The sequence below is a fragment of the Chiloscyllium plagiosum genome, chromosome 30 (genome assembly GCF_004010195.1).
Source record: "Chiloscyllium plagiosum isolate BGI_BamShark_2017 chromosome 30, ASM401019v2, whole genome shotgun sequence".
NCBI lineage: Eukaryota > Metazoa > Chordata > Chondrichthyes > Orectolobiformes > Hemiscylliidae > Chiloscyllium > Chiloscyllium plagiosum.
In genome coordinates, this window is record NC_057739.1 from 40,906,968 (window position 1) to 40,923,850 (window position 16,883).

The 16,883-nt window shown below is 39.5% G+C and overlaps 1 protein-coding gene across 2 annotated transcripts in view; it reads right to left on the reverse strand.

Annotated features, from left to right (window-relative positions):
* Positions 1 to 16,883, reverse strand: part of lhx3 (LIM homeobox 3) — a 169,848-nt gene that overhangs the window by 87,188 nt on the left and 65,777 nt on the right. The window contains exons 11-12 of one of the 2 annotated variants that reach the window (XM_043720489.1): positions 14,709 to 14,894; positions 2,088 to 5,210 (exon numbers count right to left, since the gene is read on the reverse strand). In XM_043720489.1, coding sequence (XP_043576424.1) covers positions 4,639 to 5,210; positions 14,709 to 14,894 — 758 coding nt within the window. In that variant the 3' untranslated portion in view covers positions 2,088 to 4,638. Of the gene's footprint in view, positions 1 to 2,087; positions 5,211 to 13,315; positions 13,333 to 14,708; positions 14,895 to 16,883 lie in introns of those variants that run through there. The other variant, XM_043720493.1, reaches the window with a different exon arrangement.

Consider the following 16,883-nt stretch of genomic DNA (forward strand, 5'->3'; position numbering starts at 1 on the left):
AAAAACAACCCTCCACCACCACCCTCTGTCCTCTACCTCTGAGCCAGTTCTGTATCCAAATGGCCAGTTCTCCCTGTATTCCATGAGATCTAACCTTGCTAATCAGTCTCCCATGGGGAACCTTGTTGGACGCCTTACTGAAGTCCATATAGATCACATCTACTGCTCTGCCCTCATCAATCTTCTTTGTTACTTCTTCAAAAAATTCAATCAAGTTTGAGAGACATGATTTCCCACGCACAAAGCCATGTTGACTATCCCAAATCAGTCCTTGCCTTTCCAAATACATGTACATCCTGTCCCTCAGGATTCCCTCCACCAACGTGCCCGCCGAGGTCAGGCTCACCGGTCTATAGTTCCCTGGCTTGTCTTTACTGACCTTCTTAAACAGTGGCACCACGTTTGTTAACCTCCAGTCTTCTGGCACCTCATCTGTAACTATCAATGATACAAATATCTCAGCAAGAGGCCCAGCAATCACTTCTCTAGCTTCCCACAGAGTTCCCTGGTGCGCCTGATCAGGTCCTGGGGATTTATCCACTTTTAACAGTTACAAGACATCCAGCACTTCCTCCTCTGTAATATGGACATTTTGCAAGATGTCACCATCTATTTCCCTACCGTCCATATCCTTTTCCACAGTAAATACTGATGCAAAATATTCATTTAGTATTACCCCCATTTTCTGTGGCTCCACACAAAGACCACCTTGCTGATCTTTGAGGGGCCCCTCTTCTCTCCCTAGTTACCCTTTTGTCCTTAATTCTATTTACCAAAGCTACCTCATGTCCCCGTTTTGCCCTTCTGATGTCCCTCTTAAAAATACTCCAACTGTCTTTATACTCTTCTGGACTCACTCAATCTATCCTGTCTATACCTGACATATGCTTCCTTCTTTTTCTTAACCAAACTCTCAATTTCTTTAGTCATCTTGCATTCCCTTTCACCCTGACAGGAATATACTTTCTCTGGATTCTTGCTATCTCATTTCTGAAGGCTTCCCATTTTCCAGCCGTACCTTTTCCTGCGAACATCTGCCTCCAATAAGCTTTCGAAAGTTCTTGCCTAATACCGTCAAAATTGGCCTTTCTCCAATTTAGAACTTCAACCTTTAGATCTGGTCTATCCTTTTCCATCACTATTTTAAAACGAATAGAATTATGGTCACTGGCCCCAAAGTAGTCCCCCACTGACACCTCAGTACATCCACATACTGAATCAGAAAATTGTCGTGTACACACTTAAATTCCTCTCCACGTAAACACTATGGCAGTCCCAGTCGATGTTTGGACTACCATAACTACCTTATTATTCTTACAGATAGCTGAGATCTCCTTACAAGTTTGTTTCTCAATTTCCCTCTGACTATTGGGGGGTAGCCATGTTTCTGTAATTGCTAGGATATCCCAGTCCCATGTTCCCAACCATGCCGAATTCACCTGCCTTCCCTGTTAGGCCCCTTGCATTGAAATAAATGCAGTTTAATTTATTAGTCCTACCTTGTCCCTGCCTGCCCTGACTGTTTGACTCACTTCTGTTGTCAGCTGTACCCTTCTCAGATCGATCTCTTTCCTCACTATCTCCTGGGTCCCACCCCCCACCCCCACCTTACTAGTTCAAATTCTCCCAAGCAGTTCTAGCAAATTTCTCTGCCAGTATATTAGTCTAATAAATTAGATTGGAGTGTTATTCTGTAACCAGGTGAAGAATGACCCTTTTAGTTTGTTTCTCTATTTTGGGCATTATCTATTTACTGCACTGGGTGATATGTTCTAGACCGCTGCATAATATTGGGGAATATTTCAAGTCAATTGATCTGTGCCTGCATGAATACACACACACGTCCAAAACGTTGTTTTCTCTGGCCGCAGTGAAATGCAGAAAATATTACATGGGTCTTGAGGCCTAAAATGCTCTCTTTAGCTACAAAAATAACTCATTAAGTGGGGCAGATTTCGGATTTGCAATCACGTACTAGAATTATCCAAGTTCCACTGCCATGTTAGGAATCAGTCAAGAAAAAAAGTAATCTTTGCTTTTAAATTAAACTTAGCCAGGAGGACATTGTGAATATCAAAGTCGACAAATTGTTTGAAGAGCAATTTATTTCAAATAGGATTAAGGTTCTTGCATTTTTCTTCTCAGTACAAAAGATTGCCTACATTTTCTCCTATTGAAAATATACAGCAGTGACTGAAACATCAAGGTATAACAGTACAATGGACAAGGTAGCTCAAAACAAAATAAATAAATTCAATTATGATCTTTAGAAAAGATTTTGAAAGTGAAGGCAACATTCTGAAAGAACAAACGGCACTCATATTTTTAAAAATACATCTGGACATACAGAATGGAAATTCTTCCAATGGCACAACAGAATCTCTGAAGAAACTTCAGATTGGTTTGGGGTTGTACTTCACTGGATAATACTGGAGGTAATTCTGTTGAAACTACAATTGATCGATCAAAATGAATTAAAGCAAAGCTGAGTTTTAAATGGGATGCAGAAAGAGCAAGGAAATGCAAGGTATTGTGACAATTCGTTAAAAACTGAGCAACTAATGAATACATCCCTTTAAAATTCAAACAGGAGCATGCCCTGTCTGAAGTAGTCTCTAAACATGACAGCACTTGATCTCAATCCATGGTGTAGACATTGCAATTTACCATTTCTTTGCAAAAACTAAAATGGAGAACTACAAAAAACAAGGTTCTTGTTTCGAAGTATATGAATATATTTCAGATGGTCAAATATCAGACTGTGGTACAAATAGATTTCACTGCCAGACCTCCACACTCCTCTTTCCCTGAATTACCCGGGATAAATACCATGGCTATTTGTCTCAGCTCCAACAGCAATCTGCCTGAACTACTGTACCAGTGCAACATTTGGCACACCTTTCCTGTTAGAGCCTCTAAAGATACGGCAGTTGTAGTTTGGACCACATAAAAGACTTTGTTTAAAAAAATGATTGGTCGGAATTGAGTGACTCATGTCGTGGCCAAGAAAATATGGAATTTAACATTAGACAAGCATTCAAAAGAACAAATTGTCAAAAGGCATTACTTTTAATCATTGAAAGCGTATCGCCCTGTTGAGTATTGAAAGGCACGTATCTGATGTCACCAAAAATAGTTCTGTTCACTCAACAGCCGGAATGTGAAGCAAATGATAATTACCTCCATTCTTAGCAGGAGATGGACAAGCAGACAAATAGTAGCCCTGATCAACACCTTTGTTGTACAAAATACATACAAAAACAATGAAATGGCAGCTGCAGCAATGCATTAAAATCTTCACCCCACCCCACAGACAGATGAGCATGATGCTTGGTTTAGTGTAGGCACCGCAAAAAAAGTGTGAAAAGAATTGACTGTTTTTATTATCTCAGTTAAAATTGAGTTGAAAAATGCACCTTCCAAAAATAGAGGCAAAATATTTCATAGAATCTCAGACTTATTTAAAATTAGAAAGTTTCAGTATGATCCATGTAAAATAACAGAGACACATGAAAAGCAAGTGCACACAAGTTAGCAATGAATGTGCTTGATTCAGGGACATAGAAAGGAACTTGCCAGCAATACCCAAAATCATTACTGCTAATGCAGGGACTAAACAACAAACTGGTCAGAATAGAGGTGAATTATTGCATTCAATTCTTGTCCATTCACAATAAACATGGAGGAGAAATGGTTTACATAGAGTAGAGTAAGGAGATTGATCCTTGGTATAAAGCAGTGTGGTTATAGAGTGTAGAGAAGTTGAAACATCAGACACAAACCTACCCCGAGAGCTGGGCTGAGTAGGAACATTTCAACTTGTGAAGAATAAAATAAGTTAAGATTTTGTGAACATATAGATTGGGTGGGGAAATACTTCAGCAATCATGGCCTGTGTAGAACGTACCTGAATACCACTTTAAAGTATAGCTAGAAATGTAGGATCAGGAGACACACTATACTGGAAAATTAATCTGAATGAGTGATTAGGAAGGACTTGAGTGATGAACATTTGGAATCAGTCAGGCAGGGTGGTGGAAGCAAACATCTGATATCTACCTGCCATCCCTGACCTTCATATAGCAAGCTAACTATGGTACCAAAAAGATGCAGTTTCATGCACATCTTTTGACTAGGTTGACATCAATGAAGTGGTGAAATGGGCAAAAGAGAGTTGGGAGGAAATGTTCAGAATTGCATTACCAATTTTGGTCAGACAGGATTGGGACCATCTGCTCAGCTCTCCCTGGATTTGAGCAGCCTGAAACATTGTCAAGACATTAAGTGCAAAAACCAAGTCTCAGGTGAGACACGAGGGATACCCAGCCCGTGTAGAATCACAGCCCAACAAGAATCAGTCAGGATTATACCAGAGAAAAGGGGCTAATCTAACTGCTGGGACATGACTGCAGATGCACTTAAAAAGGCAATCAAGCATTGAAAATAATGCTCAATGTAGGAGTATCTGTAAAATGCATCCATGATCAAGTTACATGTTAGAACTAAACTGGAAGTCTACAGTCTGGACTGAATATGCTAAAAGTAAAGACGTGCTTTGGAGAAAACAAAGCCTCACCAAGGACTACTTCTGCTGGAACACAGAACCATTTTCCTTCTGCAACACCGTTGGAAACAGTTTTAAACGATAGGACAGACATACCTGGTTTTCCATTTTTTTGACCTCATTTGAAAGTAGAAGCACATGACCATCAGGAAAAAACACGATGCTGCATATAACATGACACACAAGCTCATGTCTACATTGGAAAACCCGATTCCAAAAAATGAAACTGATTGTTTATGGTCTTTCTTCAGGCTGGCTGCTTCCTGGTCAAATGAAATTCTTTTCTGATTACTATCAGCCAAATCGCCCTTTTCTTGTTTTATCAAGGCGCTAAGTCTCGGGTTTTGGGCTGGGTTCTGAGGGATGCCATTTTGCTCCTTATGGCCATTACCCAATTGAGAGGGCACTTTATTTTTATCCTGGCTTTCATTATTTTCTAGAGCTGGTTTCTTTGTTTTATTAGCTTGCAATTCATATTCACTATATTTCAAAGAAATGCTGTCCACGCTGTAATAAGACTTCAAATATGTGAGAACTTCTTTCTCATTCCACGTATGAAGACCCTTAATTTCTTCATGACATGTGGGACAGTGGTCTGGAGTTGGCCATGCCACCTTAGGGAACATTGGATCCTCACTTGGAGCACCTAATAAAAAAAATAAGAAGGTCAAAACCAAGAGAAATACTATATCCTAAATGCCAAGTCTAGACATTATTTTGAAAATGGATGTGAGCATTCAGAGATAAATCTCAAGACCTTTTTGGGTTTAGTCTTTTAGAGCTGCTTCTCATTTATTGTTAGCTAATGAATCAAAGTTTTAATCTCCCTTGTACATACCACTGAATAGCTATCCATAGAACACTTAATTCTCAAGATATTGAGCACAGAGTTCACCACATTGGAAAATGTTGCATTGGATGCATCAAAAAGAAAAGGAAAAAGGAGGTGAAGTAGACCATTCAGCCCATTAAACCGTCTCTGCCATTCAATTTTATGTTTAATGTCACATTATTGCTCGCCTCATAACTCTCTTCACGAATTCCACAGATTCAGCACTCAAATGAAAAAAGCTCTCAACTCTGTCCAAAATGAAATGTGACCTCTTATTCTCAAACATCAATGTTTCCCCCAGTCCCATCCAGCAGCAGAAACCAGCCTTGCATCCAGTCTGTCAACCCCTGGCAGAATTCTATATATTTCCCCTCTCATTCTTCTTAAATCCAGTGAATGCAAACCCATGAATCCATCAGTACAATGGCAAATTTGAACATGAACAAAAACCTACATATTTTCCAATGTTTTAATTAAAAGTTGCAACTCATCCATTTGTTCCAACCTCTACAGCAAATAAACGAACACTTTTAAGTGCATGAGGCCTTACAGGCACCTGTTTGATCCAAATAACTCTAGCTTCTCCCCCACTCCCTTCACCTGTAATCAGATCCAACATCCATCTGGCTAGCACTCAGACTAACATTTACAAGAGTTAAACAGATGAATTTCTCTTTCCATTCCTATTTTCTATTCAGATTTGGTGTTTAATGAAGGACAAATTTGTCAGAATGGTCTTAATACTATCCGACTGGATAATAAGATTGAACTAATCCCATGCTCAAATTCAGCCTTGAGAAAAAAATTCCACTTAAGCAACAGATAATTGAACACCTGGACATCAGCTGCGGTATTCATAGCGATTGGTATTTGTTTTCTTGCCCAGAAAAATATAATCAGAATTCTCACTGCTCTTCAGCTTGAGATGCATTTCCATATAGCAAGTCAAATTCAGTAAATGTTTGGAAAATCTGTTGCTACATGCCTTGCCAAATTACTTAAATGTAGTTAACATTCCACTAATGTGGAACAGTCACTATACGTTATTGTCAGACTGGTTAAATCAGTTAAGTTTCCATGTCGACCTCCAAAGACCCAGAATGATTAATAAAGCGACAGAATGTTTCTTGGTACTGTCTCAGTACCTTGAAAGTACATTGAGAGTAAACATACAACATTTGGAAGTGGGTAGAAAGGGAACAGTGAGAGAATAGCCACTGTAATAGGTGGAGTAGTGACAGAATCAAGAGCACAGTCAAAGGGGCTTCTGAGAGGGTCTTAAAAGGAGGGGAGTATAGTTGAGGGATTCCAGAGTGTGGACCTTGGTAGCTAAAAATAGTTGCCAGTGGCAGTGTGACATGGGAATCAGACAAAAGGAGGGTCCTGGATGGAGTTGTAGGAATTGAGAAGGCTACAAAATTAATGAAGCATGTTTGATCTAATTTTACAACGTGTATGTTCAGGGAACCAAAACTATTAAAGGACAGAAGAACAGCTGAATTGCATGCAAAGCAGGATGGATGGGGGAGCAGAATTTTCAACAAGTGGAAGTTTACACAAACCAATGAGGGAAAGCCAGCCAGTAGAAGATTGGAATAATGAAGTCAGGAGGTGACACAGGCATGGAGCCTGATGATAAATTGCAAATGTTTTTGGTGATGGCAGTTTTGGGGGTGAAAGAGGTTACATGTGCTCTGATGGAGAATATAAAGTGATTGGACTGAGAAAAGGACTGAGGAGGTCACAACCAACCAGTCAGATGGGAAACAAAAACAAATTGCTGGAAAAGCTGGGTAGGTTTGGTGAGAAATTAGTCAACGTTTCTAGTCCAGTGACCTTTCTTCAGAGCTGGGAAGTCAGATGGAAAGAGGTGGTAGAGGCTGAATACCTCATGACTTTTAAGTATATACTTATACACTTGCAATGCCAAGACATACAAGACTACAGGGCAAGTACTGGAAAATGAGATTTTAATAGTTAGACATGGTTTTTGGTGCAGATTCAATGGACTGAAGGTCCTTTACTCTGTGCTGTAGACATCTACGACTAGAAAAGACTGGTCAGGACAGGAGAAATTAAGTCAGGAGCAGACTGGGTTGGAGCTGAAGCAGCTTATTCCTCTTCCACCCACCTGCATCCAATGTCTTGACAGAACTAGCTCCTAATACATTCGTAATCTCAAATGAGTTAGTTAATTATTTAAAGAAACAATAAAGACCTGTTACACAAAGCTAATCTTAAAGAAGAGTCTCACTTTATACAGCAACAAGAAATTCTGAACATGGTAGAACAGACTTGAGAGAGAGTGAATGCCAACTCTTGCCTTACATGTGAACAGTTCTACAAAATCCACCATTTTAAAGTTACAAATATTAGGAACATTGACTTTGAAAGGCTTTCCTCCACTTGGCATAAGAATATTTTGTCTAAATTGGTCATTTAAAACATTTCAACAAAATAACACCACCAAGCACAGAAGGGATATGCAAGATACAAGCCTTCCACTGAACAGTCTGTCCAGAATTAAGTCAAGCTACAGCAGGGATAGAATGCAAGTGATAACTGTTCTAAATAATATTAACCAACAGTCTATATCATATCCAATGGCATACTACGAGTCATTGCAGATCATTTAATCCCAGGGACTGAGTTTAAATCATTGACTTTTTAAAAGAACAGACCTCCCTCAAATGATTAAAAAAAATTATTTTTAAATGTACCTATAGGAAATGAAAACCATTTATACCAAGACTGCAATGAATGACTAGAGATTAGACTATTACAGAGGAGGAAAATTTACATAGTTAATGAATTTGCATTTCTGTGCACATTTGTGTGAAAATTATACAGGCACTTTTCAAATATAAACAAATATAAAAAATAGTAAAGAAAATAAAAGCACAGTCTCCAGGTTTTTAAATGAGAAAGGCCAAGAACTGCTGAAAGTTTTATGTGTACATTGTGCCTAAAAAGGTATGGTCTGACAGATGCATTGTTCAGTTTTAACTGCCTCCTCTACCAGCTGTTTCTTTGAAGCCTGTTCTGTATAGGCCTTGAGCCTGGTTAACAATTCATTACAACACAAGTAAAACAAAACCAACTGGCTCCCACTCAGTGGGCTGTGAATAAGGGATTCTCTCTTTCACTGGTTACTGGTTGACAGATGACAGGTTGCATGTCATAACTCTCCTGAGATGGAACAGAGATGGTGCTGGCTGTGGTGTGTGTACATTTTTTGTTTGGGAGGGGAGAAAGAGATGGAAAAAAAGCTACATCTGTAAATGTGACAGTTTCTCAGAGGCCATGGTCATCTTTCAATTGATACTTATGTTTTTAAAACTAATTATTTGGAGACATGCAAGCCTACACCACTTGTAGCAGCAAAACTTTAAAATAAATGTTACAATACAGCTGTCCAGTAGGACTTAGACATTTCTTCCTTCACACACAAAACAGACTGCTATTCAGTTGCATGGGCAGAAGCACAGAGGCAGCCACTACAAGTCGAGCAGTGTAGCTGCAGCTGCAGAGCACAATTAATTTACGCACACCCCTGCTGTGGTGTTATTGTACGTTTGTCAGTATCAATCATTGTTCTCGCCATTTGGTCTTGTGTTAGTAAATGGGTCCTATTTTATGGATCATTACACAGGCTTGGGTATTCAGTATATGGTATAGATAAGGAAAAATATATCTGGAATAAACTGCAGCAACAATGCCTGAACAGACAGGCCACGCTGCCCTCTAAGGGTGGCCCTTCACAAAACGAAGACAACCCATCTATATTGGGCTGCAATAATTCAAAAATTGCCTTTCAGAAGGTGCCCCCTCTTTTCCGTTTCAACATTAGTGAAACGGCACTTAACAGTCCACTTGCATTCAAGTGGTAATTGAATACAACTCAGACAATGACCTTACTCAACAATAGAGATACTGAACAAAACCTACAATTTACATATTACATGTTTACAACATCACAGTATGTGCTCATAGCCAGGTTAAGCAAATCACAATTCACCAATGAAAATGCCCACAACTATTCAGAAATGCAAAAATGGCAGTCGTGATAAAAGAAAACATTTCTACCTTGAATAAATTAATAGTGGAACCTCACAGTAAATGTCTGGACAGCAAAACACTAATTGAAATAAAATCTCAGAACATATACAAAACAGGCTGCCATTCGGCCCATCATCTCTGTTAAAAAGGCTGGAGGAAAAGAAATCCGTTCAGACAAAACTTGGAGGTGTGGTACTACCACGTCTCCAACAACTGGATAGGTTGCAGATGTACAAATTAGGGTCAGAAGTAAGCCATTCAGACCTTTGAGCCGGCCCCGTGTGAAGGAGATGGCTGATCAGTCTGAGTTCTGAATTCCACATGCCCATCAAGGTGTAATAATCTTTGCTTCCAACGCCTATCAAGAGTCCATCCAACCTTGCCTGTATATTAATTGACCCTGCGTCCACCACCTTCAGAAGCAGAGAATTCTAAAGTCATATGACTGACTAAACAAAAATCCCCAATCTATCCTAAAAGGGCTTCCCCTAATGTTAAATCAGTGCCCCTAGCTCTGGATTGAGCCACAAAAGAAACTCTTTTCATGTCCATCTTGTCAAGACCAATCACGATGATATACATTTGAATTCAATCATCCTTCACTCTTCCAGGTTCTATTAAACCAAACCCTGCATGTCCCATCTTCTCTTATAGGGTAACTCACACATTCAAGGTACCAATCTAGCCATCTCTTCCAAACCACCTTAAAACATTTAAATCCTTTCTTAAAAAAGGAAACCAAAACCAACAGGAGATGTGATCTTTTAACATGTGTAACTGAAGCATAATTTACTTGAGATTGAGAGAGTTTATGGTTGATGACGTGAGCAAAAAGGCTGTAATAATTATTTATCAATTTGGTGAATTTCAGGAAGGTGCCCTGCACAATATTCTTTGTTAGATCGTAGTATTGATACGTTATGTCACTTCAAGAGTGTTGATAATGGATGTACTGCTTTTAAAACAAAGGAAGGCAATAATTAGAAGTGTGTCTTTAAAGAGCTGATTTTGTAAGTGATTATTGGCTTTCTTGTCTTATCTATGGACCAGTTCTCTTCTACCTTTTTTCTTAAAATGAGGGATTGCCATCAAATAGAAAATGAAAATGCAGTGTAGGTGCGTAAAAGGCCTGTTCCACGGGGTGTAGTGCATTACAATTAAAATAAGACTAAGCAAAGCAATATTACGACACATGGCAATATGCTTACTCTAACTGATAGGTTTTAACACACACCTTAACACGAAGGGGTAGAGAAGCAGAGAGATTTAGGGGCGCAAGCTGCACTGCCTGCGGTGTCGGTTATATAATAAGTACTATTCAAAACCTCCAAAAATGAAGAGCAACAGAAGACTCAAAACCCGCAACATAGGAGATCCCTTAGTTAAGGTCGATTGCAATACCTAAAGCATGCACTTACTCAAGGCACCATCGAGCAGTCTGAAAGCAATTCAAATGTTAAAACATTTTCACTAGTGTAATGGCTTACTCCAGACATCCATTAAAACTCCGGTTTGACAAATTCCCAGCTGTACAATTGGCAGTCAGTGAAGTAATTAAAAGTGAAGCCGTACACTGTCCTGTTGCAATGTGAGTGAGACAACATTTCATGCATCTTAGGCAACTTCACACTTAAACTGCATTACGCAAGTTGTGTTGATGCAAAGTTGGCAGTGTAAACCAGGCACAATACTAGACAATTAAATGCTACATCTGAAGGTTTTTACTAAAATAGAAATCCATTCAAAACTTCTTTGCTTTGATCATTTAAAAATATAGAAATGTAGCCATAATTTAAGAGATATTAAATGGCATGAATTAGCAACTTCTCAGCCAAGTCTTGAAAATGAATGCAGAGATGAAGCAAAAAGATTATTTTTTGGCAAACCTTCAACAATGCAGCAAAACATCAGGATGTACAAACATTATACTTCATTTGCCACAATCAAACAGAAAGCAAAACTTACTCTTATAAGTCCCACAGTTAAGATGAACATTGACCCAGAAGGAAGAAAAATGAGGAGGAATAAGAAAGGATAGACTGCAACAGGTGCAACTTTGCACAAATCTGACTCAAATAACCACGACAATAGCAATAAGGAGGAGAAAGCAAGTGAGAATCTGGGAGATAGGTTCAGTGCACCTCCCAGTGGCTGAATCTCAGTTATGCAATTTTTCCTAAAGTTTTATTTTTAAATTGTTGAATCAATGACGTACTTAATCCCACTTAAAATACGTAAATAAAAAATGTAACTAACTTACCTTTTAACAATTATGATGACATCAGGCTTTTGTAGATTTTTGGACTTCACAGCTGTTCACTAAATGCCAAAGCTCAGTTCATGATAAGTGTACAAGCTTCTTCAAACAATTAGCAGGGGCAACCCAGAATGAGAAAAATTGGGGCCATGGTGTGTGCCTCTGAATATCCTTGTGCACACCATTTTGCAATTACTTTCCGAACCAGTCAGGGGATAAAATAAAATTTACCCTGAAGGCTGATGACGATTTGCAGTTTTGTCACTGGCAGTGTATTCATAAATTAAGTTGGATCTTTTGTCTTAAAGTCAATGTGAATTATACGCTTGTTGAAAAGTATGGCACTGGAAAAGCACAGCAGGTCAGGCAGCATCCAAGGAGCAGGTTAGTCGACATTTTGCGTGTAAGCCCTTCATCAGGATTGTGACAAATATACTACCTGTGGTCATTGCCGTATCGAGTCAGCCTTCTGTGCACATATTGGTTTTTCATTTATGTAAATGGTCTGGATGTGAACATAGCAGGTATAGTTACTAAGTTTACAGATGACACCAAAATTGGTGGTGTAGCAGAAGCGAAGGAGGAAACTTCAGAGTTCAACGGAACCTTGATGAGATGGGCCAACGGGCCGAGTGGCGGAACATGGAGTTTAATTTAGATAAATGTGACATGCTGCATTTTGGAAAGGCAAATCAGGGCAGAACATATACACTTTATGGTAAAGCCCTAGGGAGTGCTGCTAAACAAAGAGACCTTGGAGTGCAGGTTCATGGTTCCTTGAAAGTGGAGCCGCAGGTAGACAGGATAGTGAAGGCGACGTTTGGTATGCTTTCCTTTATTGGTCAGAGCATTGATTATAGGAGTTGGGGGGGTCATGTTGCAGCTGTACAGGACATTGGTCAGGCCACTTTCAGAATATTGTGTTCAATTCTGGCCTTCCTGCTATAAGAAGGATGTTGTGAAACTTGAAAGGGTTCAGAAAAGATTTACAAGCATGTTGCCAGGCTTGGAAGGTTTGAGCTATCGGCAGAGGCTGAATAGAATGGGGCTATTTTCCCTGGTGCTGAGGCTAAGGGGAAACCTTTAAGAGGTTTATAAAATCATGAGGGGCATGGTTAGACTGAATAGCCAAGGTCTTTTCCCTGGAATGGAAGGAGTCCGAAACTGGAGGGCACAGGTTTAAGGTGAGGATGTGAAAATTTAAAAGGGAGTTAAGGGGCAACTTTTTCATGCAGAGGGTGGTACAGTCCTGTACAGCCACAACATGACCTCCCAACTCCTGTACTCAATATTCTGACCAATAAAGGAAAGCATACCAAATGTTGCCTTCACTATCCTATCTACCTGTGACTCTACTTTCAAGGAACCATGAACCTGCACTCCAAAGTCTCTTTGTTCAGTAACACTTCAAAAGACTGTATCATGAAGTGCACAAGTCCTGCTAAGATTTGCTTTCCCAAAACTCAGCACCTTGCATTTATCTGAATTAAACTCCATCTGCCACTTCTCAGCCCATTGGCCCAGCTGGTCAAGATCCCACTGTAATCTGAGGTAATCTTCTTCGCTGTCCACTATACCTCCAATTTTGGTGTCATCTACAAACTAACTGTACCTCTTATGCTCACATCCAAATCATTTATGTAAATGATGAAAAGTAGTGGATCCAGCACTGATCCTTGCGGCACTCCACTGGTCGCAGGCCTCCAGTCTGAAAAACAACCCTCCATCGCCTCCCTGTCATCTACCTTTGAGCCAGTTCTGCATCCAAATGGCTAGTTCTCCCTGTATTCCGTGATGTCTGACCTTGCTAACCAGTCTCCCATGGGAAACCTCGTCGAACGCATTACTGAAGTCCATATAAATCACGTCCACTCTGCCCTCAATCCTCTTTGCTACATCTTCAAAAAACTCAATCAAGTTGGAGAGACATGATTCCCCATGCACAAACCCATGTTGACCATCCCTAATCAGTCCTTACCTTTCCAAATACATCCTGTCCCTCAGGATTCCCTCCAACAACTTGCCCACCACCGACGTCAGGCTCACCGGTCTATAGTCCCCTGGCTTGTCCATACCACCTTTCTTAAATAGTGGCACGTTAGCCAACTTCCAGTCTTCTGGCACCTCACCTGTGACTATCGATGATACAAGTAATTCAGCAAGAGGCCCAGCAATCATTTCCATTGCCTCCCACTTGATGGGATTGGAGGTGATCACTTATTTGGCATCATGAGACGTTGCCACCTCCCGCTGGTCTCATATCTGAAACATCCTCCAAACATAGACCAGCTTGGTGTCATTTATTCTGTATGTAGTGATGCCGACACTGCTTCTTGGAGACACAAGATAAACAGTAAAACTACTCCATAGAAATGCAAGTCTTTCGTGGTTCATTCTGAATTGCCCAATGTTTCTCAGGAACATCAGCTACTGCTCATTTGCGAGTGCTTCATCCCCAAGTCAGGAGATTGTAAGGTTCAGAGAATTGAACAATCTTGATTTACATTCCAGTGTACTGCAAAGGAAGTAATGCATTGTAAACAAGATGTTAAACCAAAGTACTGTCTGCACTCTTCCGCTGAGCACAAAAGATCCCATGGTATCATTTTCTTAGAATAAAAGTATCCATGTGGTCACTTGGCCAATATAAATTGCTCAAACAACACAAATAAGTGGTAAATTACTTGGTCGTTCTCACACTGCTGCCTGTGGGATCTTGCTGTGTCCAAATTAGCTACTGCATTTCCTAGATTACTAAAAACTTTAAATGTATTCACTGCTGTAAACACTTGACATATTCATGGGGGGAGTACAAAATATGTGACAGTATTGGTGGGTCTTAAGTAATACACAATTTCAGTGACTTGAATTTTGAAGTCTTAGAACCCACACTTTCAATTTCTTCTGTAAACACGCAGACACTGACTTGCATTAAACATTATTGCAACACAACCTGGGATGCCTAGACTTGAAGTATCAAACAACTCAGTCTGTACCTGCCAGTCTGTTGTTCACTTCATTGTGCTTTCTCCATAGCCAGAGAATAGCATCATCCAGTGTGGTCACTTTATCCATAGATTCTTTTGCCATCTCCTCAAAGTGCTGTGCACACTCCCTGCATCCAAAGAAATAATGAATGTATTTCCTGATAACCTGTAGAAGTATTTGAGGGCTGTCGAAGCCTAGACAGAAAAGAAAATGACAGAATTTAAAACAGCAATAAAAAAAGATCAATTTACCCAACTAGTCGATGCCTACTTTGATAGTCTCTACCTTCTCACATCTTCTATTTAACTTTTCCTTCCAAAAAACATTGGGTTTAAGAAGCTACTTTGGACAAGATAAATGTTGGGTGCCTTAATGCTGAAAGTTAGGCTAAATGTTTTTCTTGCTCTAAAAAGACAGCAAGCAAAAATATTCTACCTCAATAAAGACAACCTTCACGCAAAACATTAACATGCAATGCAACTTGCAACAATTAAGAAACATTGCTGAAAGTAGATGTGCTGTTGAAGCTGCGTGTCTTTCACTTAGGACAATCAATTCATAATGCAGGAGAAAAGTGCTAATAGGTTGGCTCTGGGAAGTAGAGGCACTGCCGTGGACAAAGTATTGGGAAATTATGGGCTCCCCAAGCTTCCTGAGAATCAAAGGTGCAGGGCTTGAAAATATTCCCTTCACACAGAACATGCCCATACATTTGAATATTTGTCACATCTAGTAAGCGTAAGTCAGTCATGCAAGATTAGAGCTTGAATATCATTAACTGGTTGATGGCATGGTTATCAGTACATTTAAGACTGTTCAGCAAGTTCTGCTCAATTGCGTATTCACAATCAACAGTAGAATTTTAATTTTGGGTTTTACAAGAACAACTGGGACCGTACTCTGCCTGCTGCAAGCAACTGAATGAACACACTGTTTCTATCAGCCACTCTCTTAGACATGCACCCAAGAAATTGAAAAACATTTTGTCAAGAAACTAGTCACTACTTTATTTGGAATTATTTTTGATCTTTGGCAGATCTTAGTTACCTATTAATTGCAAAATATATACTGCAGCTCAGAGCAACAAATTAAAATGACTTGAATTGATCCTCACACAATTGGTATCAGTCTCGTACTAACCTTGAAAAAGCTTAGCATAGTCAAGTCATCGTTCATGAACAAAACATGATACTTTAGAGTTTCAGGCAAAAACATCAAATGTGTTAAACCAAAGAACTAAGTGTGAAGCTCTCTGTACTCCTTTACCTATGTGATCCTAATTTGCTCATTTGTTTTCAAGCAACTGATATATCACACTAGTCATTCTTCACGAGGCCTGAATTTTATCACGTAATTTGACTAGCAGTCAATTACATCTAGGATTGCCCACTTCTCCAGTCACCCCTAACAACCTTTTCTAAGTAAATCAATGACAAATTACATAGGAAGACTTCATAAACTGTGCAGTTCAAACTTTTTTTTAAAAAACAATGTTTGGATTGTCATTGTTCTGGTTTGAGAATTGTTGCAACTAATTCCCAAAAGTAGTTTGGAAATAAGTGCACTGCCCAATACTTCTGTGACCATGAAATTCAAAACATATATTCTGACCATGCGGACTCTTCTGGTACAATGGTTTGGTCCCTGCCTCTGGACAAGAAAGTCAGGTCTGAAGTCCCAGTTGTCCCAGTCGTTTGTCTGACCAGGTTGATCAAAAATATCTATAATGTGAATCTTTAATTAAGGTAAGCCAATCAATAAAAACATGCAAGATGTATAAGAGTAGGTATCTCTGCCCCTCAAGTCTGCTCTGCCATTCACTACCATGGCTGATCTGTAATCACAACTCTACAACTGTCTATTCCCACTAATCTTTCGCCCCTTCGTAACTGGGAACGTGTACCTCTGCCTTAAAAATATTTCAAGATTCTGTGCACTCTTGAAGGAAAGAAATTACAAATACTCAACCCTCAGAAAAAAAGTTTCCTTATCCATCTCAAATAGGCAACACATTATTAAACTACAATCCATAGTTTTAGAGTGTCCCACAAGAGTAAACACCCTTTTCACCTCCCCCTGGTTAATGGCTCTCAGGATCTTTCTTGTTTCAAATAATTCACTTTTCATCCTTCTAAATTTGAGGATAAAGACCTAGCCTGTCTAACTTTCCTCAATTACATCTA